General features: G+C 38.7%; 1 protein-coding gene across 2 annotated transcripts in view; it reads left to right on the top strand.

Annotated features, from left to right (window-relative positions):
- The window catches only part of SCN8A (sodium voltage-gated channel alpha subunit 8), a 203430-nt gene that overhangs the window by 108415 nt on the left and 68511 nt on the right, over positions 1–26504 (top strand). The window contains exons 7-12 of one of the 2 annotated variants that reach the window (XM_031937853.1): positions 7692–7913; positions 9579–9642; positions 15452–15593; positions 18703–18909; positions 19906–20193; positions 24536–24898. In XM_031937853.1, coding sequence (XP_031793713.1) covers positions 7692–7913; positions 9579–9642; positions 15452–15593; positions 18703–18909; positions 19906–20193; positions 24536–24898 — 1286 coding nt within the window. Of the gene's footprint in view, positions 1–7691; positions 7914–9578; positions 9643–15451; positions 15594–18702; positions 18910–19905; positions 20194–24535; positions 24932–26504 lie in introns of both variants that reach the window. The other variant, XM_031937852.1, reaches the window with a different exon arrangement.

Raw genomic sequence — 26504 nt, 5'->3', positions numbered from 1 at the left:
TTGACATTCTGGTATATGATGAAATTTGTTCAGTCCAGGTGTAGATTCGATTATATCAGAGATGTCTTTCAATTTCCTCCATGGATATAGACATTGCTTATTTGCCTGAAATGATTGGCCATCCTTAAGAGGGTGGGAGGAGAAGGATGTTTTGAGGTGTTAGCAAGATTTTGAGCTTTCTTCCTTTTTCATTGCCTTTCTCTGTGGCAGGTGACTCCAGGCTAAAGATGTCAATTCTCCTTTCTTTGTCGACACCAAATCTGCCATCAGCTGCCACTGTTCCATCTCTCTGCCTGTTTGGTGTTTCCATTTTTAAGTGCTTGCTGTCCAATTTGTGCTGCAGACAGGCTTTTCTTGCACACTCTGCTGCGTGGGAGTTGTTCAAAGTAGCATTCTGGTGCATTTTGAGTAGTTGCTTCTCAGAAAGAATCTTGGTTTTGTATAGCATTTTGTCCCATACATCAGTAGAAGAAAAAAAAAAGATTTTCTTTTTGCATCCAGGACAATGACATTCTGAAACTTTGCTTAAATTTAAGAAACATTTACTATTGTCTATGTTCAAGAAATTGCTAAGTGCTGGTTATATAAAGATTTAAAAGCAACATAGGTCCTGCCCTCATGAAGCTTACTGTCTGTCTAATAGGGAGGTGAGAGAAGTGCCTAAAGTCATTGTGATATGAGATGGAACATAGTACAAGTAAAGTAGCAATCCAGACAGAATGTAACAGGAACAGTTGAGGCTGATGAGATGACTTTGAGATAAGAGATCAGAAGGCATTTCATGAACATCTTGGAACCTAAACTTGGGAAGACAGAAGAAGAGGAACTTTAGTTGCCAGAACTCTCAACATGAAGGAAACCTATGAAAATACACAGAGGCAGGATAGGGCCAAGCAAGATCAAGGAAGAGCTTGAGTTCTCTAGGGTTACCCTAGGGTTACTGCCAAGGGTAACCCTAGAGAACTTCTAAATTTAGTTCTCTATACCATTAATTTTTTAATTTTTGATAAAAATGCACTGGCTCTGGCAGACAGGTTTTATAACCCACCAGAAGGGCAGTGTCCAGTGTGAACAGCTCCACTATCTTTAGATAATCGCCAGGTGATGTGGAGAGATCCAGAAAGTGGTGAATGGAAGGGACCAGATAGGTTAACTATTTGGTTCCAAGAGCTCTTGCAGCTTGTCCTTTGCCTCTGCTTTCTTCAGCCTCCAGCCAGCACAAAGGTGGAAGATGGAATGAATCTGACTTCGCCTCCGAGAGTGGGCTTGTGGGCTTCTGTATCTCCCAGAGTGCTCCTTGGCCCTGAGAGTTTCTTGCTTGTATGCTGTTCACTGAGTACACAGCAATCATTATATCACTGGGAAACCATTATTTGTTGTAGGATTAAATCAATGCTAAACTAGATTTAAACATTGTTTCCTCAATTCCACTTAGTACCTTGTTTCAAGTTATGGCCCATAACATCTCCTCGTAGGATCAGATCAATCATACTGAACCATGCTAAAATGGATAATTATTGTCTCTATCAACTCTAATGAGTTAATACTTTATAAGGATTCCAACATCCTTGTAGTCCAATTTGGCTGAAATTTAGACTATGTGATGGTGTGCTTTGTGAAATAAGGTTAGAAAGGTAGATTGGTCATTTGATGTTAGGCTGAGGTGTTTGTATTTATGCTGGAAGTGATAAGCATTACTAGAGCTTTTTTGAGCAAGGGAATGACATAGTGAGATCTGTATATTAGGAACATTATTTTGACATCTCTGTGAAAAAGGAAGAATTGGAGACATACTTGAGAAGGTGAACTCAGTTCAGATGCTATTAACTTGTTGGTGCAGGAGATAATGAAGCCCTGGGCCACAATGATAGCCATGTGAATAAAGAGGCGAAAACAGAAAGATATAGAAACTCTTGTGGATGTATCATAGGACATCATAGCAACTGATTGAATATTCATTCGTTTATTCATTCAGTAAGGACTGATGTTACAGGTTCATTCTGAGAACTGGATTCACAGGTAGAAATGAAACAGTTCTTGCTTTCAAAGAGTTTACATTCTGCTGGAAGGAACCCCACATGTGTGAATACAAAATTTGTACAAAGTAGTTGGGACTGGGGAAGGCATTTCTCTAGCCTCCAAACCTCCAGAGAGGTTGGGAAGGGTCCTGTAGGAAATGGCTCTTGAGTTGTATCTTGAAGGAAGCAAAAAGAAAGAATGCATTGGATGGGAGACAACCTATACAGGGAGAGGGGAGACATGGGATTTGTGGGGAACAAGTACACTAAATTAACTGGAATGTCAAGCATGTAAAAGACAGCAGCATACAGTAATTGGAGAACAGTAACTAGACTGGAGCCAAAGTGTGAGTAGCTTTAAATACCAGAAAAGATGGTGGCAGGAGGATGCTGCTGCAGTCTCTTGGGCTGAAGAGTGATGTGTTTGTATTTGAAACCCTACCAGGACATTTAAATGGACATGTCCAGCAGAGAGCACTAGTGACATCCAGCTGGATATATAAATTTTGGAGCCATCTGCATTAAAATGGTCATTGAAATCACTAGAGTAAATAAAATCAAAGGAAAGAATTAAAGAGAAGAAGGCTGAGTCTTGGAGAGTTGTGCTTAGGAGTGGCCATTTGGCAGCTCTATGGATGATAGGGAGTAGAGATAAGGGAACTGATTAGAAAGCCATTGTAATAGTTTGAATAGAATGAAGGGATGAGTTTCTGAAATATGAAAGTAATGATGGAAGTGAGAGAAAAGGAAAATGTTCAATGTGTATAGAAAGAGGAACAACAGAATTTGGCAGCTGATTAGGTGTGAGGATAGGGTGAATGAAAGTTGTCAAGAATGACTAAAGTTTCTAATCCAAATAACTAAAAGTATGGTGCTGTTCTTAAAAGAAATGGGGAAATTAAGAAGAGTGGAGCCTCTCTGGAGGAAAGATTCTTGGTTCAGTTTGGGACATGTTGAACTTGGAAATTTTTAATAGGTGGTTGGTGATACAAGACCAGTGCTGAGGAAAAAGATTGAGAATCATCTCCCCAGAGACTGGGTGAATCAACTGAAGGTCCTTTCTGAGGTCTCTTCCAGCTCTGCAATTCTGTGAATCTGATTCCAGAAAGGCATTTCTTCAGATTAAACACAAGTTCCAGTTCATTCCCAAACAAGAATCTCTTCTGCAACACACTTGGAAATATTCACCCAACCTCTACTTGAAGACCATCCGTGGTGGAACAACTCCCACCCGAGGCATTCTCTTTCATCCCTGAAAAACTCCTTTTATTAAGAAGTTTTCCCCTCTACTGAGCTGAACTCTGCCCCCTAGCAATTTCTGCCTCTTCCTTCTAAATTAAAGTGGAATAAATCCACTTCCTCTTTGAAATGAGAGTCCCCCAAATACTATGACAGAAAACATGTTTTTCCCAAGTCTTCTTTTCTCCAGCCTAAGCTTTCCCAGTTCCTTAATTGATCTTGGTATGATAAAAAGTCAGGGGTGAGTCTGAGATTTCCAGTCTATTCATTGAGATAATGGGGGAAATAAGGAATCTGGGACATAGGGCAGATTTGGAGAAAAAGAGTTCAGTTTGGATCCTGTTGGATTTGAAGCACTACTAGGACATTCATCTAGATATGTCCAGCAGATTAGTGGGAACCTGGAGTTGTGAATATAACTTTAATCTGGATATATAGACTTTGGAGTCATCTGCATGGGAATGGTCTTTGAAATTACTGGAGTAAATAAGATCAAAGGAAAGAATTAGAAAGAGAAGAAAACCGAGTCTTAGGGAATATGAAGAGAAAATGGGAATAGTAATTCTTAAAATATGGGAGCAAGAGGATGAAGGGAGAGTGGAAACAGTCATTCTAAAAGTATGGCAGAAAGATAAATCAGCAAAAGAGACTAAGGAGAAGTGGTCAGTAGGAAACAGTAGGAAAAAAAATTAGTTGCACTGGGATTTTGGATCAATAAAAAACAACATGTTTAGGTGACCATTCTTGATAATTAAGAATTGAATCTGTGATATGTATACAGATGACTGTAAAAGCATGAAAAATCAATTTGCGTCCTGCATTTCTGTTATTTTCATTTTAAATGAGTTAAAAGCCAAAATTGTTCTCAGAGATTATTTCAGTTTCAGAAGAAGACATGTGATGAGTTTTTTAGTTTTCTGCTCATCATGGCAGATATCTAGACAATGAAAGCGAGGAAATTAAATCAATAGAAGCCATTGTCTTAGAGGTTCATAGTTGGGCATGATTCTAAGAAAGTTTTTAATTTTTCTAAAATCCCTTTCTAGTTCCCTTCTTTCTAACATAGTTTTAGAAAAATAGTAATAGAGCTAATCAAAGTATAATGTCTTTTCCCAAGTAATTTGGGAACAGAATAACAAACTATTCTGTTTATTAATTCTAATAAGTAGAAGAAGCTAAATAATGCAGTGGATAGAGCATTGACCCAGAATCAAGTGGATCTGAGTTCACATGTGACTTCAGACACTTAACACATTCACCTAAGAATGCTCACATTCTAATAAGAAAGACATTTTGCAGACAGCTATGTACATATAAATTTATACAATATGAATATAGGATACTAAGTTATGTCAGAGGGAAGATACTTGTGCTGGGGGTAGGATGAAGAGGGAGACTAGGAAAGGCCTCTTGTAAAAGGTAGGACTTGAGCTAAGTTGTGAAGGAAGCCAGGGAAGTGAAGAGGCAGATGAAGAGGGAGAACATTCCCAGCTGATGCAAAGACATGGAGACAGGAGCAAGAAGGAGGTCAGTTTCATGGAATCACATTATATGTGAAGGGAAGACTGACAAGATAGGAAGGACTCAAGTGGTGAAGAGTTTTCTTTATTTGAGAGGTACTCGAGGGAGCCACTGGAATGTGTTGGGGTAATGGGAAGCTGATCTTGAAGGGGGAGCTGTAGGTGGGATAGAGTCAGAAGAGACTGTAGTCAGGAAAACCCACCAGAAAACTGTTTCAATCTTACAAAGTAAAAGGATGAGAGCCTGCCTGAATAGAGAGGAGAGGATGGATGGAAAGGATGGTGTGAACACTGAATTGACAAGATTTGGCAACAGACTGGTTGTGTGATCTGAATGCAGGTGGAATTGTAATCTTGGGATGAAGAAAGATTAATAGAAATAGAAGAAATACAGTTTGGGTCTGAATCATACAGGCTCTCATGCCAAGTCCAAATATCCAATCCTAGAGGTAGTTGATAATACTACCCTGGAACCTAGGAGATAGGTTAGGGCTGGATAAGAAGAGTTAGACTCATTCATAGAGATGATAATTAAACCCATAAGAGAGAGAGAGAAAATAGGAAAGGCTCTACCTAATCTGGTAGGACCTAGCTGTCTACATGGAAGGGACTTCAAAAGCCATTTACTCCAACCTCTTCATTTTAAAGATGAGGAAACTAAAGGCCCAGGAAAATTAAAATGAAATGCTAACATCCCACAAGTAGTCAATGTCGGGTGAGATTTGAACACAAAACCCTCTGACTTAAGAGCAAGGATTCTTTACTAGTAGGAATAAGGGTGTCCATGGACATGACACCTCTCATATTTGGCTCCAACAAGGTTAGTTTTTTGGGGGGATGGGGATGGCATTTCATTTCTTCTCCCTCCTTATCTTTGGATTTGCCATGATAAGCCTTAAATGTAGAGGAGAGATGGAGGAGATGGCAAACCACTGCAGTATCTTTGGCCCCCCCCAAAAAACCTAAAATGGGGTCACAAAGAGTTGGAAATGACTGAACAGCAACATAGAAGAGAGAATGTTGTTCATAATTGCCATTGTACTAAAATTTTCAATAAATAGACCTATTAGCCTCTCTTAAATTTCAGCTAGCCAAGTGCAAAGAAAAACATAGAAATAATTAACCTACCAACCATAAAGCATTTCTTAAATTCTTCCAGGATACCAGTTACTCTGCTGAGGTACAAAGAAAGGCAACAAGCACAAATATTATCCCTTTCCTCAAAAGGGATTAAGGTACTAAGGTAGGAGGATGGGAGCACAGGAGAAAAATCACACAAAATAAGTTGAAATGCAAGGTAATGTTAGAAAGAAAAATTCAAGGGGAGAAATGGATGGCCTCCAACAGATTTAAATTGAGCCCTAAAAGAAGACAGGAAAGTGAAGAGAACATTCCAGGCATGAGGGACAGCCAGTACAGTCACAGAGGCAGGGGATGGAAATGCCATGTTCAAGTAAGATCTGGCAGCCTTAGTACTGCTGAGCCACCGAATGTGGAAAAGGTGATGTATTATTCCATATCATCCACAATAGTAGCAGTATCTTGAACTTAAAACTTTTAATTAAACAGCTTATATTATTTTATATACATCATCTTTATTTCCATAATCTTATTATAAACAGGGAAGCTCTTACTGTCCCTCGAAATTAAGTGACCTAATTAGCATCTTTCTGGCCAAGCAGAGATTAGGAACTAACGTCTCTTACTTCTCAGTCTAATCATCTTACCTATAGACATGAAACAGGGACAGTCTAGACTTATTTTTCACCTTTCTCTCCTCCTTCGGTCCATCTTGTATTTTAATGCTAGAATTTAGTCTGTGTTACCTTTAAACATACCCCTAAGGATTAAGATGTGGCTGCAGAAATAATTATAGTGTTAGAGCTAAAGCTATTTCCTGCTCTTCTTCAGCCCTATTTGAGCAATTAAACTGTGGCTTCAAATTCAAACCATGATTTGTTCCTAAATCTGCACTTTAAAAGGTTTTTAGGATTATTTTTTATTTTTAAAAAATTTCAAAATTTATTTATTTTTGCTGAGGCAATTAGGGTTAAGTGACTTGCCCAAGGTCACACAGCTAGGAAGTATTAAGTGTCTGAGGCTAGATTTGAACTCAGGTTGTCCTGATTTCAGAGCTGGTGCTCTATCCAATTATTTTTTACCTTTCAGTGACAGAAAAGGTCTGCTGTGGAAGTTGGGGCATGCATTCAGAAAAGACAGGAAATAGCTGAAAGAGGAATTGCCTTTAACAACAGATGTAACCCAAGGATTGGCTCATTACTGGAGTCAGCTAGGTGGAGTAATAGAAAGGGTGCTTTGGGATTTGGTGTCAAGAAGACCTGCATTCAAATGTGACCTCTGTTTGTAATATAAAGATTATAATAGTATTCATCTCTCATTGTTGTTGTGAGGACAAAAGGAGGTAACAGCTTTATGGTACTTTGAAGATTTCTAAGCACACATGAATGCTAATTTTTATCATAGTTATTATTGAACCAATCCTGCAGCTACGTTGGTAGTTTGGGAACTCTTGGAAAAGGCTGTCCCAACTTGGAAACTCTTGAAAAGTTCTTTTATTATTAGCTCCTTATCTTCCTGGTAGCTCCTATTCTATTGGGCTGAAGAGAAAAGAATATTTTTAATTTGAAAAAGGCTCAGGTTAACAGAGGTAACAATTATTTTTTTTCTTTACATATTGTTGAGCTTGAATTAAATAACCTTTCCTGCTGATGGATATTGATAATGATGATATTTTGAAACATAAAGACTCTTGTTTCTCTATTGCTGCTATACAGAATGAATTCCTCTTGGTTAAAGGGTAGGCATGGGCCAGTACTGGAAAAGACTAAAAGGGAGGCTGGGAGGTTGGGAGGGCCAAAGATTTAGTCTAATTCTGATGGTTCTTTCTCCTCAGGTCTGAAGACCATCGTAGGAGCCCTCATTCAGTCAGTCAAGAAGCTGTCTGATGTGATGATCTTAACCGTATTCTGCCTAAGTGTCTTTGCCTTGATTGGACTACAATTGTTCATGGGCAACCTGCGGAACAAGTGTGTTGTGTGGCCCATTAATTTCAATGAGAGTTTCCTTGAAAATGGCACCAAAGGTTTTGACTGGGAAGAGTATATCAACAACAAAAGTAAGTATGCCCTTCTTTGTAGAAAGGGGACAGTCTTTTTCTGGCTTACGTGGTCAGAAAATCTGTACTGGGATTGAAATATGAATGTTCCAAGAAGTGAGCACCAAACTACAACAATGCATGTTATTGAAAGAATAATAAAATAGAAGGAAGTCAAATACTAAGTAATTAATTTTAAAATAATAAAGAATAAATATGAAACAGCAAAGAAGCAGGAGACAATAAAAATAGAATTGTGAGTGTGTGTGTATTTAAATGTATCTGCTATCAGATATTTTTACTTAATTGGGTTTTTTTGGGGGGGGCGGAGAAGAAAGGATTCAATTTGAAGGGGTTGGATTTTTCTATAAAGATTAAATGCACCAATAAAATGTTTTATGTGTTTTGAGTTTTTAGGTCTTTATTCAAAAGAAGGGAATACCAGAGGAGTCTTGCTAAGTTATCAGAATGTCTATTCAGTAGTCTATTCACAGCTAACAGAGATGACCTGGAGAGATTATCCAAATTATCTGTTTAAGAGGCAAATGGCCATCAGACTTTACCAGGATAGTTATTCTTGTTTTTTTTTCCTCCCTTTAAAATACTCAAAGAACAAGGCTTTACATTTTCTCTTGAAAAATAAGAGTTGCTTTGAGATTTTTTCTTTAAGTTCTAAGTTTGATTAGTGTCACATTCTCTCATTCGCACCTCTCTACCACCATATTATCTATTGTAGTTCATCTATATTCTGCTCACCTCACTGAAGTGCTGGCAAGGTTTTTATAAAGTGTTTTTATAAACTTTAAAGCATTATTTAAATGTGTATCTACTATTTTTAGGATCACAGGATCATATTATAGGTATTGCATATTTTATTAGTAAGGGTTTTTTAAGGACCAGAGAACAAGGAAGGTGCCATACTATGCTACAACTGAGGAAGAAATGTGTCTAAAGAACCAGTCATTCTTTGAGAATGTTTTCCCAGAGAGTAGCTTCATGACCCCTCCATTAAAGGATGGTCACTTAAGACAGACTTCATTAGAAAGAACCCGTGTTATAGAACCATATTGAGTTTTTAAAAATTAATTTATTAAACTAAAAGTACTATTTGATCATGTTAATAATAGACTAGTGCTGTTGACTATTATTTGATGTGCTGTATTCAAGAGAACTGGGAAAGTATATTTATAAAGGAAAAAGTTAGTGATAGTGTAAGATAATGAGTAAGTCACTTAACCTCTGTTTCTCTCAGTGTCCTCATCTGTAAAATGGAAATATAATAGAATCTTCCTTCCCAGGCTATTCTGAAAGTCAAATCAGATAATAATTATGATTTGCTTAGCACAATGATTGGCAAATAATAGGTGCTTAATAAATGCTTGTTTCCTTCCTTCTTTGTTCCTATCTTCACCTTTCCTTTGGAAGTTTAGTTAGATTGACATATCCAGAAGAAAGTAATGAGAAGGAAACTTGAAGAGAATATTAGAGAAAGAATGACTCTTCTTTCAAAACAAGATATTTCCGTGATTAGTAGTCTTAGGAGATACCTGGTACTAGGACAATGAAGAAGAAATAGATAGTGATGGAGGGACAGAAAGGAGCAATTTTTTTATTGTTGGAGATAAGATATTTTTAAAAATCTAAATATGCCTAATTCATTCTCTTTCTTTTCATATTTTTTTTTAGCAAATTTTTATACCATACCGGGCATGTTAGATCCTTTACTTTGTGGGAACAGTTCTGATGCTGGGTAAGTAACCCATTGGGATGTTTTCTCCTCCCTTAAAATAATCTATTTCAGATTTGGTTGAAGATGGACAGTATTTTCATATACTCTTTCCTTTGTGTGGCCAAAAGAAAGAAAGCAAAAAGAAAAAAAAAGAAAAAAATATTGGATTCTAGATGGAAAGACCTGAAGAGATTTGGGGGTTTTTATGTTCTACCATTTACCTTACTCTAATGATTTTATTTCCTCTTTTGTAAGATACTTGCCCTCTTAAATTGCAGACATGATGTGGGGAATTAGATAACTCATGAAAGTGCTTTGTAAATTGTAAAGAACTAAAGAAATGTACCTGTTTAGTGTTTGTTCTCCTGTGATAGACGGAAGCCCTAGTATGAGGCAGATCCTTGTACAACCCTGGATTCTTGAAGGCTCTGCTATGCCAGTGGCGTGTTGTAAGCACTATTGGATTTCACCATGCTAGCAAAGCTTTGGGAATGGTCCCAGCAATAAACTGTTTCTACTTTTGAAGCCAGATCTGTATGTACAGGCCAGCCATTTTGTGATATATTTATTGGTCATGGCAGCTAGATGGTTCAATAGATAGGGTGCCAGACCTTGAATCAGGAAGCCCTGAGTTCAAATTTGGCCTCAGTTACTTAGTTATATAACCTTGAGTGAACCCCTTTTGCCACAGTTTCTTCATCTGTAAAATGAGCTGGAGAAAGGAATGGCAAACCTCTCTAGTACCTTTGCCAGGAAAACCCCAAATGGGGTCACAAAGAGTAGGATATGACTGAAGTAACTGAAGGACACTACCATTACTCCCCAAGAAATGGAGAAAAATATAAAATGGCTTTGTTTTCCTTGAGGGGCAAATAAGACAGAAGATAGGATTGATTTTATTATGCATCCAGAAAGAAACCCCATTATTTCATGCAACACTATTCATTTTATGGTATTTGTCAATAGATTGCCATAGAAATAATTGCAACATATATTTATGTATTAATATTAGTTGCAAAGGATACAGAAATAAATTAACATATAATTTGATGCTCTGTGAGTTCATTATAAAGGTAGAGGTAAAGAAAGATGGTGAAAAATATTTCAGGAGTAAGAAATGGGAGATTTTACAAGAGTAGTAACTTTATTCAGTGACCTTCTACTTACTAATATCCTTGAAGGCATTAGATGAGGAGCTGTAGACTCATCGAAGGCATTCTCCCTGCTGATAGAAGAAGTCCAGGTCTAAGGCCACATTTAACCAGGGTCCTGTAGGAATGGTGAGCTCCTCTGAATGCTCCCCAGAGCTTAGCATAAAACTGGCACTTAATAATTTAATAAATTCTTGTTGTCTGATTGTAAACATTGGGGTGATTGGACCAAACTTCGGAGCCTTATAAATTAGATTGAAATTCTGATACAATTCATTAAGCGTTTATTAAATGACTTCTATGGACAAGATCCTTGGGCTACGCCCTGGGAATTCAAAGAGGAAGAGAACAAAGAATACATTCTCAGCATCTGTACAAGTAATCTGGGCCAATGGAGGATAGCTCTGGCTGAGGATCAAGGAGTCAATAAGCATTTTATTATTTGTTTCCTATATGCCTGGCATGTGGTCACCCAGATACAACCTATGCTAGGATACAGTGACAAAACTGGCCTCAAGGATCTTACATTAGATTTGGAGAGACATGTGTAAATGAGTACATTCAAGATATATACAAAATAAAGAAGATAATTCCAAAGGGCTGGGCACTTGGAGATCAGTTAAGCTTACATATCAGACATAGAGCTTGAAAGGAAAATCCTCAGAGGCAGAAGTAAAGATGGAGTGCATTCCAGCCAACTACAGCCTGTGTAGAGAGACATGGGGACTGGACATGGAAGGTCATTCTGTGTGTAACCCAATAGGAAACAAACCAGTTTTAACCAATAGGAAACAAACCATTTTAATGAACCATAGACCACGAGCAGAGAAGTCATATATAATCTGTCTGGAAGAACAAGTCAGAGCCATGTTGTGAAGTGCTCTAAATGCTAAGCAGGGAAATTAGTATTTGACCCCTGAAGTAATAGGAAGCCATTAGAATTTATTGAAAAAGAGTGTGATGTAGTCAGACTCATATTTTAGACTTTATATTCCTAAAATATAAGGAATATTGCTTTAACAGCTCTGAAGAATGACACAGAGGGGAGAGAGCAGAGGCAAGATAAATCAGGAGGCTATTGCAGAACTTTGTAGGGTAGGAAAGGATGATGACTTGAATTAGAGTAGTGGTTGTGTGAATAGAGAGGAGATGGATGAGATGGTGTGAAGGGGAAATAGATAAGGTTTGGCAGGTGATTGGATGTGTAGAGTGAGGGAAAGGAGAAGTTAAAAACGATTCTGAGGTTGTGCATGAGTGACCATAAGGATGATAGTCTCTTCAGCAGAAATGAAGAAGTTGGGAAGAAGGGGAAAGTTAACATGATCTGTTTTAGAGATGATGAGTTTACAGAATGTCCATTTAAAAAGGTGGAATAGAACATTGATTTTGTGGGATTGAAGCTCAGGAAATAGACCAACTCTGGATATATAGATATATAGATCTGGATATATAGAGTCATCGTATAGAGATAAGTAAATCCCTGGGAGTTGATATAGGTGGGAAGTGGGGAGAGATGGAGAGAGAGTGTGTGTGTGCAAGGGATGTTCTCCAAGAAGTGAGGAAAGAGTTTATCTTATTTCAGACATGAATGGGGCAGAGGACTGGGAGAATAGAATGTTATATATGAGAAAGTTTGGGGTGAAATGTAGAGTTTGTATTAAGGAGTAATGTGACATCAGTTTGAGAAAGATTTTAAATGCCAAAGAAATGAGTATTTATCTTATCCTAGAAATAGTAAGCAATACTTTGATCTTTTTGAACAGGAAAATGACATGGTCAAACCCATGTAAGGAATAAGATGAAAGGCATCCCTTTCTCTTCAACCTTGCTTTACTTTCAATCAAGAATCATGATTTGCAAATTACCTGCAAATGAATTGAATTTAAATGAGGGAGGGCTGGGTAAAACCGCCAGCCCTCACTTTTTCCTCTGAAGCCATCTGAGTCAATTCAGAATTACTAAGATAAAGACAAAATCATGTGTTTGATACAGTTTGTAAAATAGAATTGCCGTCTATCATAATCTAACAAAGAACCCTTCTAGGAGATCACACATTCCTCTAAATCTCCCAAGAGGAAAAACCAATAGATATCATATGAAACAGGTCCTTTTCCTTCAAAGAAAGAACCTGCTCTACTAAAAAAAAAATGATGTTCCCTCTCTTCTCTTTCAAAAGTAGGGTCAGCTTTGCAGATTTTGGGGGATCAGCATCTAGGGTTCAAAGGTTAAGGAAAAGAGGGGTTAAACTGATTAAGTCATTTCAGTAGCAATAAGGTAGAAGATATGGATGGTCAGCCCAAAGGTCTCTTGCTCCACTTGTAGCAGAAATGACCCAAATACAATACCTACATCGTGTGTGTGTGTGTGTGTGTGTTTTGCAAAGGGTTAGAAGGATGTCATACAGATCTTGTCTGCATGTGCTGCCCCCTTGCTCCAGGATCTATCAAAATGTGTCTTGACTAGACTAGCAAATATTTAACTTATGAGCTCCTATATCTAGAACAGCAGCTGCTATGGTTTAAAAAGTAGAGGGAGAAGAAAGTCACACAGGGCAGCAGGTGTTAGGGAAGTTCCTGAGGAAAAAGCTTCAAGACCCCAAGCACAATGTTAATATTGTCCAACTCTGCACTGTTCAGGTCCAGCTGGCCCACTTATCCAAATGAGTCCAGGAATGAATAGGTAGCTTCCACAATTCAAAAGCAAAATGCTTAACTTTGTATAGAAAAAGCCAAATAGGTAAAGAATGCCTATTATCCAGATAATGATAAACAACCCAGAGAGCTAATCCTTTGGTATACTTTAAATGAACAGTGAGCTAGGCTCAGAATTGAAGACGTAGAAGAGAGCGAATTACCTTTGGGAAAGATGATCCAGGCTTCTTTCTGAAAGACCCCATAAGATGGTAGAGAAACACATGATAGGGATATGTAGGCTGTGGAATATGAACAAGAAGGAATTATGTAAGAAAAGGGTCAATGAGGCAATGAGAGAAATGTAAGAATGGAAAAAAGGATGGCCCAGTCACATACTGAAGGTAAGAAGTAACTGATAACTAAAAGACATCATACATGATAGATGATTCACTGGAATATATCCAGTCTTGAAAGAATGCTAGGAAAGACTTTAGCATATTGCACTGATCCTTTATGATTGATTGAAGGAAGATAAGGACAAGAATCCCAAAGGGATAACCAATTATGAACTTGCTACAATATGCATCTTTGGAAGGGTAACCACCAGATTCACTGGCATAGACTTCAGACATCATTAATAGAAACATTATTCTATTAGTTATCTCTTTTCTTCCTTTCTGGCCTTTCTTCATTTTAAGCTTATATTCATAAATTTCACTAATAGCATAATGGATAGGTCCTGAACATTAGATTCCTGCCTTCCTTTTGTAGTCATTCGATTCTCTGCCTTCCTTAAGGTAGCTGATTGCCTAGAGATGGAATAAAATATCTAATTTTGCTGTTGGCTTAAAACTAAAGGAACAAGCCATTCTCTAATTGATAAATGGTCAAAGGATATAAACAGACAATTCTCAGATGAATAAATTGAAACTATTTCTAGCCATATAAAAGGATGTTCCAAGTCATTATTAATCAGAGAAATGCAAGACAACTCTGAGATACCACTACACACCTGTCAGACTGGCTAGAATGACAGGAAAGATAATGCAGAATGTTGGAGGGGATGTGGGAAAACTAGGGACACTGATACATTGTTGGAGGAATTGTGAACACATCCAGCCATTCTGGAGAGCAATGTGGAATTATGCTCAAAAAGTTATCAAACTGTGCATACCCTTTAATTCAGCAGTGTTACTACTGGACTTATATCCCAAAAGGATTTTAAAGAGTGGAAAGGGACCTGTATGTGTAAGAATGTTTGTGGCAGCCCCCTTTGTAGTGGCCAGAAACTGGAAACTAAGTGGATGCCCATTAGTTGGAGAATGGCTGATTAAATTGTGGTATATGAATATTATGGAATATTATTGTTCTGTAAGAAATGACCAGCAGGATGATTCAGAAAGGCCTGGAGAGACTTACATGAACTGATGCTGAGTGAAATGAGCAGAACCAGGAGATCTCCTGAGTGAAATGAGTAGGATCAGAAGATCATTATTTACTTCAACAACAATACTATATAATGATCAGTTCTGATTGACGTGGCCATCCTCAGCAATGAGATCAACCAAATCAGTTCCAATAGAGCAGTAATGAATTGAACCAGCTACACCCAGTAAAAGAACTCTGAGAGATGACTATGAACCACTACATAGAATTCCCAATCTCTCTATTTTTATCTGCCTGCATTTTTGATTTCCTTCACGGGCTAATTGTCCACTATTTCAAAGTCCGATTCTTTTTGTACAGCAAAATAACTGTTTGGACATGTTGTATTTAACTTATATTGTATTTAACTTATACTTTAACATAATTTAACATGTATTGGGAAACTTGCCATCTGGAGGAAGGGCATTCTCCTGTGTACCAATGCCCTTCTTAAACTGGTGCCAGGATTTTTGCTCAATACTCCATAATTTGATGGTGATTTCTTGCTGGTTTTTGATTGGTCTTTAGTTGAATGTATTGTAGATAGCTTGTGATAATTTTTAAAAATTGAATTAAATTGACCAAGTTGAAAAGTTCCATCTTTTCTTTTTCTCTTTTCAGGCAATGTCCTGAAGGATACCTATGTATGAAAGCAGGAAGGAATCCAAATTATGGCTATACAAGCTTTGATACCTTCAGCTGGGCCTTTTTGGCATTGTTTCGCCTTATGACCCAGGACTATTGGGAAAACTTGTATCAATTGGTGAGTAATGTTTCCTTTGATGAGAGGTTCTATGTGACAGCACATTGGGTAGAGACATAGAGACATTCTCTGTGAGAACGTGATGAGAAATTCCAGGCAGGCTTGTAGGATTACATTTTCTAGCCTAAATAAACTGGTGATAGTTTATTAATTTAAATCTGAGCCCTCGAGTTGTCACCTATTTCTTGCAAACAAGCAGCAAGCATTTATTAAGCACTTATATGCCAATAATACAAGTTATAAAATAGCCTCTGCCCTTAAGGAGCTTATAGTCTAATAGAGGATGATAAAACATAAAGGGAGCTGAAAAGGAGAAGGAGGGTAGGATGTGTGAAGCTGCCCACCCAGTGCACCCAGTGCCATGGTAGGAAAGTCCGGAGTCAGAAGCACTTCTGGGGAGGGGAAGGAAGCATGGCCAGCTGGAGCTCTTCCCCAAATGGAGGCCTTGAAAGGGAACTCACTGGTAGGAGAAGGGGGCCAATATAATAAAGACATATTTCAGAATGAGGATAGCTCATGAATAAGAAGGCAGCTGAGTCATGGTAAGAGAGTTAGGAGAGTTAGAAGTCCAGCTGGGCAGGGAATGGCCAGCCTATCCTGTCCCTAAAATGGTGACTGGAGAATAAGGTGCTTTACTGTGTATGGAAACACGATTTTGGCTGTTTACTTCATGGCCCAAGAGTCAGCTAGGCCCATCCTCAGGCTTTTGTGCTTGGGACTTTTAATTAATCCAAAAAAAAAATACTGAACATCTCTTGTGTCCTCAAAAGGCACCATGCTAGGCACTGAGAGAGATTCTTTAAAATGAAATATAAACAATATAGCAAAGTATAATACATATTTCATGCTTTAAAGGGCCTTCATTTTGATTTTGTTTAGCACTTTGGGAATATTCAATTGCTGCTGGAAGAAAGATAAATTTGTTTTCCGCTGGGCCACAGAATTTATCTTTCAGATGATCTCTCTATAAACTGAGGTGGCTGGAGTCACATGATCCAAAGCCAGAACACTCTGATTCTGCGTGGCTCGTGGCTTTGGGCTGTCTGGCCACTATGGGAGGGAAAGGGAGCATTTCTCTAACTGAAGACTCCAGCTCAGATTTGCATTTCTGACTGGTACTCAGCAGCCTGACTTGGATTTTCTGAGTGGAAACAAGTAAAGCAGTTCCCTGGAATTTAGCAGAGGGCCCTGCATAGCTGGGGGAAGGCACTCAGTATTTGGTGGTGCTAAAGTGAGAATTCAATAAGTAGTCATGTAGATAAGACAGGACAGAGTGCTAAGGCAGGCCTAATCATTTCCTGTTAAGAAAAGACAAAGAAGGCTTGTGTTCTTTGGGTCCTTTCCTGGCTGCTTGCTTCATGGGACCAGGGGGAGGAAAAAACTTGGTCAGAATGGATCAAAGCATCTTGGGATCATAGAGTCAGAGCTAGGAGGGTGTGCAATGATGATCCAGGGCAAAATGAGGGATTATTTGACAGATCAGGAAAATATTCTCACTTGCTTCCCTGCTGGAGTCAATGTCTCACCAGTAAGTAGTTTTGTGCCCTAATGAGTAATGAGTGTCCTGCCCCTTCTTTCCAACTCTCTTTTCTGTTTTCTTAAATTATATAAGGAAGTTATTGATAAAAAGAGCAGGTCCTTAGAGCAAAGATACCTAGAGTAAGTAGATGGCCAAATTATGAATGTATATCAGCTTTTTATAGATTTTGGACACCTACTTTTATGAAATCTATTTGCTGTTTATATTTTCTCTCCATTATGTTTAGAATTATTTCTTCTTACTTTAAAAAAATCCTTATAGAGGCAGCTGGATTATACAGCGGATATAGAGCACTAGGCCAGGAGTTAGGAAATATTGAGTTCAAATCCAACCTCAGACAATTAATCTCAATTTGCCTCAGTTTCCTCAGTTGCAAAATTTGGATAATAATAGTACCTACCTCCCAGGATTGATTCTCAAATCAAATGAGATAATATTTATAAGAGCACTTAACACAGTGTTTAGCACATAGTAGGCACTTAGATACTTGTTTCCTTTTCTCTGATAATCAAAAGCATTCATCTTGTCGCCAATAATTACAGTACTTTACACCATTTATTAATCACCCCTGTGTTCAGAATGCTACATTACGCAAAATGACTACTATAAATCAGTCCCTCCTTTCAAGGGGTTTACATTCTACCAGAGGACATAGCACATATACATCTGTTTGATGCAGATAGTCTTCCTTCCTCAGTTGGAATGAATATATTATTCTGTTTCATCAAATTAATTTGGTAATTTTTAGGTTTGTCTTTTCTTCAATCCTTTTATCAGGAGGAAACACACATTGTGTTATTATTTGTTATTGATTCAAGCTTAAGAAAACAACTCTAAATAAAGTCTCTCTAGCTTTTTTTTTTTAAATTAACTTATGATTTTATCACTTTAAGGAGTCCTCAGGAAAGAGTTTCCTCTCCCAGCACAAGGGAAAGCACTTAGCAGCCCCTACTAGGGAACCCTTAGAGGTGACTCAACATGTATGAGCCAATATAGTGAGTATGGATGTATCAAAGATGGGACTTGAATTTGGGTCTTCTTTAATCTGAGGCCAACTTTCTATGACTATGCCCTATTTTCTCTCTCCTCTCTTTAAGTTAGTGATTATTTGAGGTGTTTTCATTCATATTTCCTAATAGCAAGAAAAGATGCTTTGATAGGGAATTACTTTATTCCCTTCTCCTTCCTCCATCTTGTGTTTTTTTCTGCCACTTTTTTTTTCATTTTTTTGAAACATATAATATTAGAACCTTTCAATTAACCACTACCCAAAACTTTTATCTAGCCACAGAAAGAGATCAACAAGCAAGTGGACATTTATTAAGCACTTATTATTTTCCAGGCACATAATGCTAGGTATACAAAGACAAAAGCATAATAGCCCTGAGAGAGGTTGTACATGCACAGGTATAACTACTAACTTAATTAGGAGCCTTTTGGGAAATAAAATAGAGTTCTGAGCTTTAAAAAAAAATAAGTATTTCCCCAGGAATTGTTTGGTCCTGGGAATGTTTTTCTAGTGCTTTCAATTGATACACACGACTTAGAAAATGGTATTTGTCTTTGCAGACTTTACGAGCAGCAGGAAAAACGTACATGATCTTCTTTGTCCTGGTTATCTTTGTGGGTTCCTTTTATTTGGTCAATCTTATCTTGGCTGTGGTAGCCATGGCCTATGAGGAGCAGAACCAGGCGACTTTGGAGGAGGCAGAACAAAAGGAGGCAGAGTTCAAGGCAATGTTGGAACAATTAAAAAAGCAACAGGAAGAAGCCCAGGTTAGTACTGAGCCTCATGTCAGCAGCACATCCTTGAAGCTGTATCTCTATCTCCCCAATATAGTGCATTTGGGTCACTGGAGTGATAGAAATAACTGAGCCACTTTGTTTTTATTAATAACCAGATTGCTTCTTCTCAGGTGATACCCCTGTTGTTTTGAGAAGGTAGGTGAGCTATTTATTAAGGATGCTTATATGGAAATACAACCCAGAATCATTATCTTTTAAGATCCTGTTCAAGTGCTTTTAGAAATATTTGCCCAAGATACAAAGCAAACTTTTTTAACTTTGGTCTCCCTCTCAAAGATGCTTGTTTTCCTCTCCTTCCTCTCTTGCTTAAAATCTTTGGTAGAGCAATTTCTGTAAAATTGTAGATTCTAAATTGTGGTATAAGAATGTAATAGAATACTATTGTTCTGTAAGAAATGAGGAATAGCTGGATGAACTTATACTGAGTGAAATGAGCAGAACCAAAAGAACATCGTACACAGTCACAGCAAGATTATATGATGATCAACTATGATAGACGTGGTTCTTCTCAGCAATACAATGATCTAAGACAGTTCCAAAAGGCTCATGATGCTATCCACACCCAAAGAAAAAACTATGGCGTCTGAATGAAGATTGAAGCATGCTGTTTTCACTTTTTCTTGTTTTTTCTTTCTCATGATTTCTCCCTTTTCTGATTCTTCTTTTATAACATGTCTAATGACTAATATGTTTTAACACGATTGTGTATGTATAATCTATGTCAAATTGCTTGCTGTCTTAGGGAGGGGGGAGCAAAAGAGCAAAAAGAAAGAGGGAGAAAGAAAAAATAGAAATCAAAATCTTATAAAAAATAAATGTTGAAAACTATTTTTACAGTATAATTGGAAAAAATACTATTAAGTGGGAGGAAAAACCCAAAATTAAAAAAAAAATTGTAGTACTCTCTTTGATTGCTATTGCTTACTTGTTCCTGATTTGATTTGGTTCCTGTGATTACTCCCACAGGCTGCTGCAATGGCCACTTCTGCTGGAACTGTGTCAGAAGATGCTATAGAAGAAGAAGGTGGAGGGAGGGGGTCTCGCAGCTCTTCTGAAATTTCTAAACTTAGTTCAAAGAGTGCCAAAGAGAGACGTAACAGGAGGAAGAAGAGGAAACAGAAGGAGCTCTCTGAAGGAGAAGAGAAAGGGGACAGTGAGAAGGTGTTTAAATCAGAGTCGGAAGATGGTATGAGGAGGAAGGCCTTTCGCCTACCAGACAACAGGATAGGCAGGAAATTTTCTATCATGAACCAGGTAGAGTACTTTTCTGTATGAGCCAAAAATGACTTTTAGTGATTTACAAGCTCTCCATCAGTCCCCCTTCTTTCCCTTTTGCCAACATGTCCTCCAGCCTCCTTCTCCCTGAATCCCTAGGGCTGCCTTCTGTACTGCACTCTGTTCTCAGCTGCCCCTTTCCATAGTTTATACCAAGAAGTTGAGTGCTCTGAAATTAGAGATAAATTGAAATGGAACCAGGTGAAAAGAGAATTTATATAAAGAACTCTATGTTAAAGATTGGCACAGCGGGTTAGTACACGCTAGATGACCTAGACCTTTGCTTTTGGAGGCCAGAATCCTTTGTATTGAGATGGAGAGTGGCAAAGATGGCTGGGTCTTGTTATTGTGAGGACATTATTCATAGAACCTATGCAGATATACCAGATACAATGAAAGTAACTCTTAGCAGACTGAACTAAGCCTCCACACTGGGCAAGCAGCATTCACATGAAGAAAGCATTCAGGGTAATGGCTAACCAGGAAACTAGACTTGGCCCGTTTACATTTTAGATTTGTCAGTCACTTTTGTTAATGTATACTGGCTAAGGAACTAACCCCGTGGAACGGGCAAACATTACATACTGGCTCTCAGAAACAGTCTCAGTGTTAATAAAGACCCATAGAGACTGTAAGTTTTAGATCTTTGTTTCCTCTTTCCTTCTGTAACTAGAACCAATTTGGAAACTACATTCTAGGAAAGAGGAAGAAAAGAAGAAGGCTTAGGAAATCTATGATTTCCTTCAGCATTGATAGATTTACTTCAATAGCAATCAGATCATGGTCTCAGGCTCAGGTTCTAAAAGGATTAGCTTTGCCCCAAATTTCCTAGAAGAGAATTTCTCTTCCTGTCTTCCATAGGTCAGCTTACTTTTGTTATGAACCCTGTATGATCATAATTAGAGAGAAGGAATAACAAGCCTTTTAAATCATGAACCAAGTTCATTTGAATGTGACATTTGTTGATAGTTGCAGATATGTGCTGTTATTGCAACCCCATACAATAAGAAAAAGAAGGGACCTGAGCAGCCAACCCATACACAAAAACAGAATCCCTACTATTAAGCTAGCCAATAGGTGGTCACCCATCCCGTGTCTGAAGACCTGCAAGGAGAGAGAGACTCTATGGGTTGCTCATTCCACTTGGGGCTAGTCCTAGTTATTATCAGGCTTTTCCTGGTATTAAACTTACATTTGCACCTCTGTAATTGCCACCTGTTCTTCCCAGTTCTGCCTGCATAGACATACAAAACATGCCTGATCCCTCTTTGACATGGTAGATTTTTAATTAACATTAAATCTTTCAAATACTTGAAGCCCACCCACCTCTTCTCCATGCCCAATTCCTTCAATCCATTAGCCTATGATGATTTACCTCCCCCAAACCACCATAGAATCTGAATTGGAAAGTACTTTAGAAGCCTTCTAGTCTGATCCCTATATATCAGAACAAAAATCCCCACTATTAGTGTCACCTAGTCTTTATTTGAAAACATTCAGCGAAGAGTGACAGATAAACTAGTCCATAAGGAATCACATCCCACCTTGGGATAGCTCCAATTAATGCAGTTAAACACTCACTGCTCAAACCAGACTAAAATGCTATTGGGAAATATTTAACCAAATAAATGTAAATACAGAAGATAAACAATGTTAGTATGTGATTTTCTAAGACAATATGGAGTTTCCAAGATCTTTGTGTATATTTAATGGCCCCTGTTTTTATTTGAGTTTAATATCACTACTTTAATGGATAAAGGATCAATTGGCCTTGGATCGTCTTTAGCTTCTGTCAACACTGTCCAAAGGACTATGAGCAAATCTTTTACTCTGTAGTCTTAAGATGGCAAATTCTAGACAAATTACCACTCTGCTTCTTCGGGGGGGTTTCTACACTGAGAATATCCTAAACTGATAGAATTTTCCCTTTTCTTATCATTTCCTAGGAATGTATGGTTCCCTTAGTAGCTTTTTTGACCCAGGCTTGACCCCATTTAGGTCAATCAGAAAACTGAAAGGTAGATTAGGAGAAACTTCCATCCCACTTGCTGCCTTCTACTTTTTCCATTATATCAGATAATTGTTCTTAGTATTACCTCAGGATAATTGCTAGTGTTCCTGTGGGCACAAACATCTCTCTTAAGTCAAATGGTTTTCTCTAGGACATGACAATTTTTTTCTGCTACAAAGAAATACTGAAGCATTTTAGAGATTCTGATGCAGCAGAGATTCCCCTTACGTAGCATTCTGTACAGGCTCGCTCTTTCTTCCTAGAATGACTCATTGTCAGGGTGCATTATATTTCTTATCGAATGTTAGGATTCTGACCTCACCCCATTCTGGTCCCTTTTATGCTCAGGAATCATATCTAATTTGCTTCACCTTCTTTTTCTATTTTTTTGTGCATTCCTTCATTGAGGTACAGTGAGAGAGAGAGAGAGAGAGAGAGAGAGAGAGAGTGTGTGTGTGTGTGTGTGTGTGTGTATAAATCAAAACATTATTATAATTAAGAGAGCCATCTTTGGATCATTTAATGAGAACCTTGGTATTGTGAAATTATAGAGGTGTTACTAGCTTTTTGCTGCCAAAGCACTTGTGATTAATGTATATGTTTTAACAGAGGGTGCTTTGTTTGTCCCCTAGCTCACAACTAAAACTGGTCTTTTGACTGCATGAAAACATTCACTTCTTCTTTTCTCCCCTTAAAAATTATAGATTCATAGAGCACATAATTACCTGCGGTAACTTACTTTAGGTGTGCAGTAAGGTTATTTTTCCCTATCCTGGGACTTTTGTTTTTTTATGGTTTGGACTGGAGACTTGGAGAGACACAATGGAGTCCCAAAACATTGGAGAGAAAGGGCAAGTGGTCAAGTAGTTAGGCTTCTTGAAATTCTAAGCAGCATGTTTCAAATGTTGTAAATCTAGCCAACAGATTGTCATCCATCCCGTGCCTGAAGACCTGTAAGGGAGAGGGTCCACCATCTCTGTGGGCTGTCCTGCACCTTGTGACTAGCCCTCATTATTATCAAACTTTTTCTGGTATCAAACCTACATTTGCACCTTTGTAATTGCTACTTGCTCCTGCTGGTTCTGCTTGCATGGCCATACAAAACATGCCTGATCCCTCTTTGACATGGTAGATCTTTAACTTATATTAAACCCTTCAAATACCTACTTTTGAGATCTTCTAAGATGAGACATTTATCTAGTCAAAAATAAAAAAATAAAGTTTATTAGACTCAGCAACTTGATTGCTTAAATCCATTTTTGAGTTGATCCATAGTCCTAATCTAATTCATGACTTATTATCACTTATGACATCATGGCTTCTTTAGGGAAAAATTAGAAAGCATTGCATAAATATAAGCTTCTGTTTTTATCATGAGTATTGTGCTCTCCCCAACTGGGAATGGACCTAGGGAAAAGCATCATTTTTTACTATGTCAGTTTTCCAAAGTAGAATAGGCAATCGATCTTCTTCAGCTTGGATTTCTCATTTTCTACTTTAACATCCTGATTAGAACCTGTAACATACTATGTGAAATAGTTCGCTAGCTTTTTCACCAGTTCCTTTAGGACCGAGAATAATCTGTCTCATTAGTTATGGTACAATAATTTGCCTTAGCATTGTCCATCCTATAAAATAAATGACATGGAAAAGAGGTAGTTAATATTTAATTATGTACCTCAGTGTAAAGGAACATTGGTATAATGAAAAATCGTGCATAACTATTCTACCAGAGCCATAATCTTCAGAGAAAAGGAATTTACCATGAAAAATGGGACAAGGGTCCCCAACCATCTTATGAATATAGAAAACTCCTAAGGTTTTTGGATAATCCACATTAAATGTTATCGGCATGTATGATTAAAAGAAAAAAGACTGACAATGTATGGTCAGTCTTATGATAAACAATCACTTTTAAAAAGAGTTGTCCATAATTTTGTGGTTTCTTTGTCATTACGTCTCCTGATCAAAGTCATTGATTCCTTTCATTCATTTTAAGCAGCTTAGAAAGACCCAGGGTCTAGAAAGAACTGAACATCAGAGGCAAAGAATTGTGAGTATAGGAAACATTCCAGACAAAATTAGATTGGAAGTCAAAAGGGTTGGGTAAAAATACAGCAGAGAAGAATACAAATTGTGACATTATTGGAGGGGTCCAGGACACAGAAGTGGAACCTTGTAGTAAGGTCTCTGTGAATGCTGGCAGGGGGTAGAGGGCAGGGGGCTGCCCACCCAATGGCCTCTGCTTTGTGTTCTGACGCTGGAGATCCCGACACCCCTCCTCACTCTTTCCCTCTTTGGCTCCCACAGTCGCTGCTCAGCATTCCGGGTTCCCCATTCCTTTCTCGCCACAACAGCAAGAGCAGCATCTTCAGCTTTAAGACGCCGGGCAGGTTCCGAGACCCTGGTTCAGAGAATGAGTTTGCTGATGATGAGCACAGCACAGTGGAGGAAAGCGAAGGCCGCCGAGACTCGCTCTTCATCCCCATCCGGGCCCACGAGCGGCGCAGCAGCTACAGTGGCTACAGCGGCTACAGCCAGGGCAGCCGCTCCTCCCGCATCTTTCCCAGTCTGCGCCGCAGCATCAAACGTAACAGCACGGTGGACTGCAACGGAGTGGTGTCCCTCATCGGGGGGCCTGGGCCCATGGCCCCAGGGCGACTTCTGCCTGAGGTGAAAATAGATAAGGCAGCTACCGATAACAGTGTAAGGAAGTAAATGGATAGACCCAGGCTAGGCATGGCCAGCGCTCCCTTTCTCCCTCGTTTTCCAGGCCTTCTTCCCTGCCTGCCCTTTGTGTCTGTCTCTTTGTTTATCTGAGCCCTTCCGTCTCCATGTATTTCTCTATTTTCCTTTTCTTCTCCTTTCTCTGGCTTCATCTCTCGAATTCACCCTTTCCATCCTCTTCTTTTACTGGCCCATTATTTCCCTCCATTTTTTATCTCATCTCCCTTCCTATTCAACATTCTCCCTCCCTCCCTCCTTCCCTTCTTCTCCTTCCCCCGTCTGTGTCTCCTTCTTTCTCTCTCTCTCTGTCTCTGTCTCTCTCCCCCTCTCCCTCTCTCCCTCCTTCCCTCCCTATTCCCTTCCTTCCTCTCTCTTTCTCTGTCACTCCCTGTCTCTCTCTCTTTCTCTGTCTTTCTCTCTGTCTCTCTCCTCTTCTCCCCCATCATCCTACCCCAAACTTCATTTCTATCTTTGGTTTTCCACTCTCTGTTTTCTCTGGCTCTCCTCTCTTTTCTTTTCTCTGTGTCTCTCTTTCTCTCTCACTTTCTGTTTCTCTCCTATTGCTTTACCTTCTCCCCCTCTCCTTTCTCTCCCCCATCCTTTTTTTCCCTTTCTTATCTTTTCTTTCTCTCCTTCTGTCTCTTTGTCCTCTGTCTCTCTTCTCTATAATTGTGTCTCTCTCTTTTTCTGTCTCTCTCTGTCTTTCTCTCTTCTATTTCTTTCCCCCCCCTCCTCTCTTTTCTCTTCACCATCCTTCTCTCTTTTCTTAATCTTTTTTTTCTCTCCCATCTCTTTGTCCTGTCTCTCCTCTCTGTAACTCTGTGTGTGTCTCTCTCTTTCTCTCCTTCTATTTCTTTCCCTCTTCCCCTTCTCCTTTCTCTCCTGCATACGGTTTCCCCTCTCTTCTCTTTTCTTTTTCTCCTTCTGTCTCTTTATCCGCTCTCTCCCCTCCATAACTCTGTCTCTCTCTTTCTCTTCTATTTCTTTTCCTTCTCCCCCCTTTTTTCTCTCCCCATTCTTCTCTTTCCTGTCTTTTCTTTCTCTCCTCCTCTCTCTTTACCCTCTCTCTCTCCCCCTCTATAACCTTGTGTGTGTCTCTCTTTCTGTCTCTGACTCTTTCTATCTCCTATTTCTTTCCCCTCTTTTTTTCCTCCCCCATTCTTCTCTCTCCTCTCATCTTTTCTTTCTCTCCTCCTGTCTCCTTATCCTCTGTCTCTCCTCTCTATAACTCTGTGTATCTCTGTTTCAGCCTCTGTCTCTCTGTTTCTGTCTCTGTCTCTCTCCAGTCTCTCACTTTTTTCCCTTCGTTTGTGTGCCTGTCACTTTTAGTTCCTTCACTTGCTTTGACTGAATGCCTCTGGCCCAGCGGATGATGCCCTGATGGAATGAGATTGGGTTTGTCACAACAATGGCAAGAGTCTGAATCAATTGAAAACTATCATTGCCTCTTCTTCCTGAACTAATTGTTTTGGATCTCCTAGGAAAACAGCTTGGAATTTAAAACTTCTCTTACCTTAAAAAAAAAAAAAAAAACTTTTTTTTTAACTGCTTC

This window comes from Sarcophilus harrisii, chromosome 5 (genome assembly GCF_902635505.1).
Source record: "Sarcophilus harrisii chromosome 5, mSarHar1.11, whole genome shotgun sequence".
Classification (NCBI taxonomy): Eukaryota; Metazoa; Chordata; class Mammalia; order Dasyuromorphia; family Dasyuridae; genus Sarcophilus; species Sarcophilus harrisii.
The sequence above is the reverse complement of the archived record's forward strand: the minus strand, read 5'-3'. Positions and strand labels throughout refer to the sequence as shown.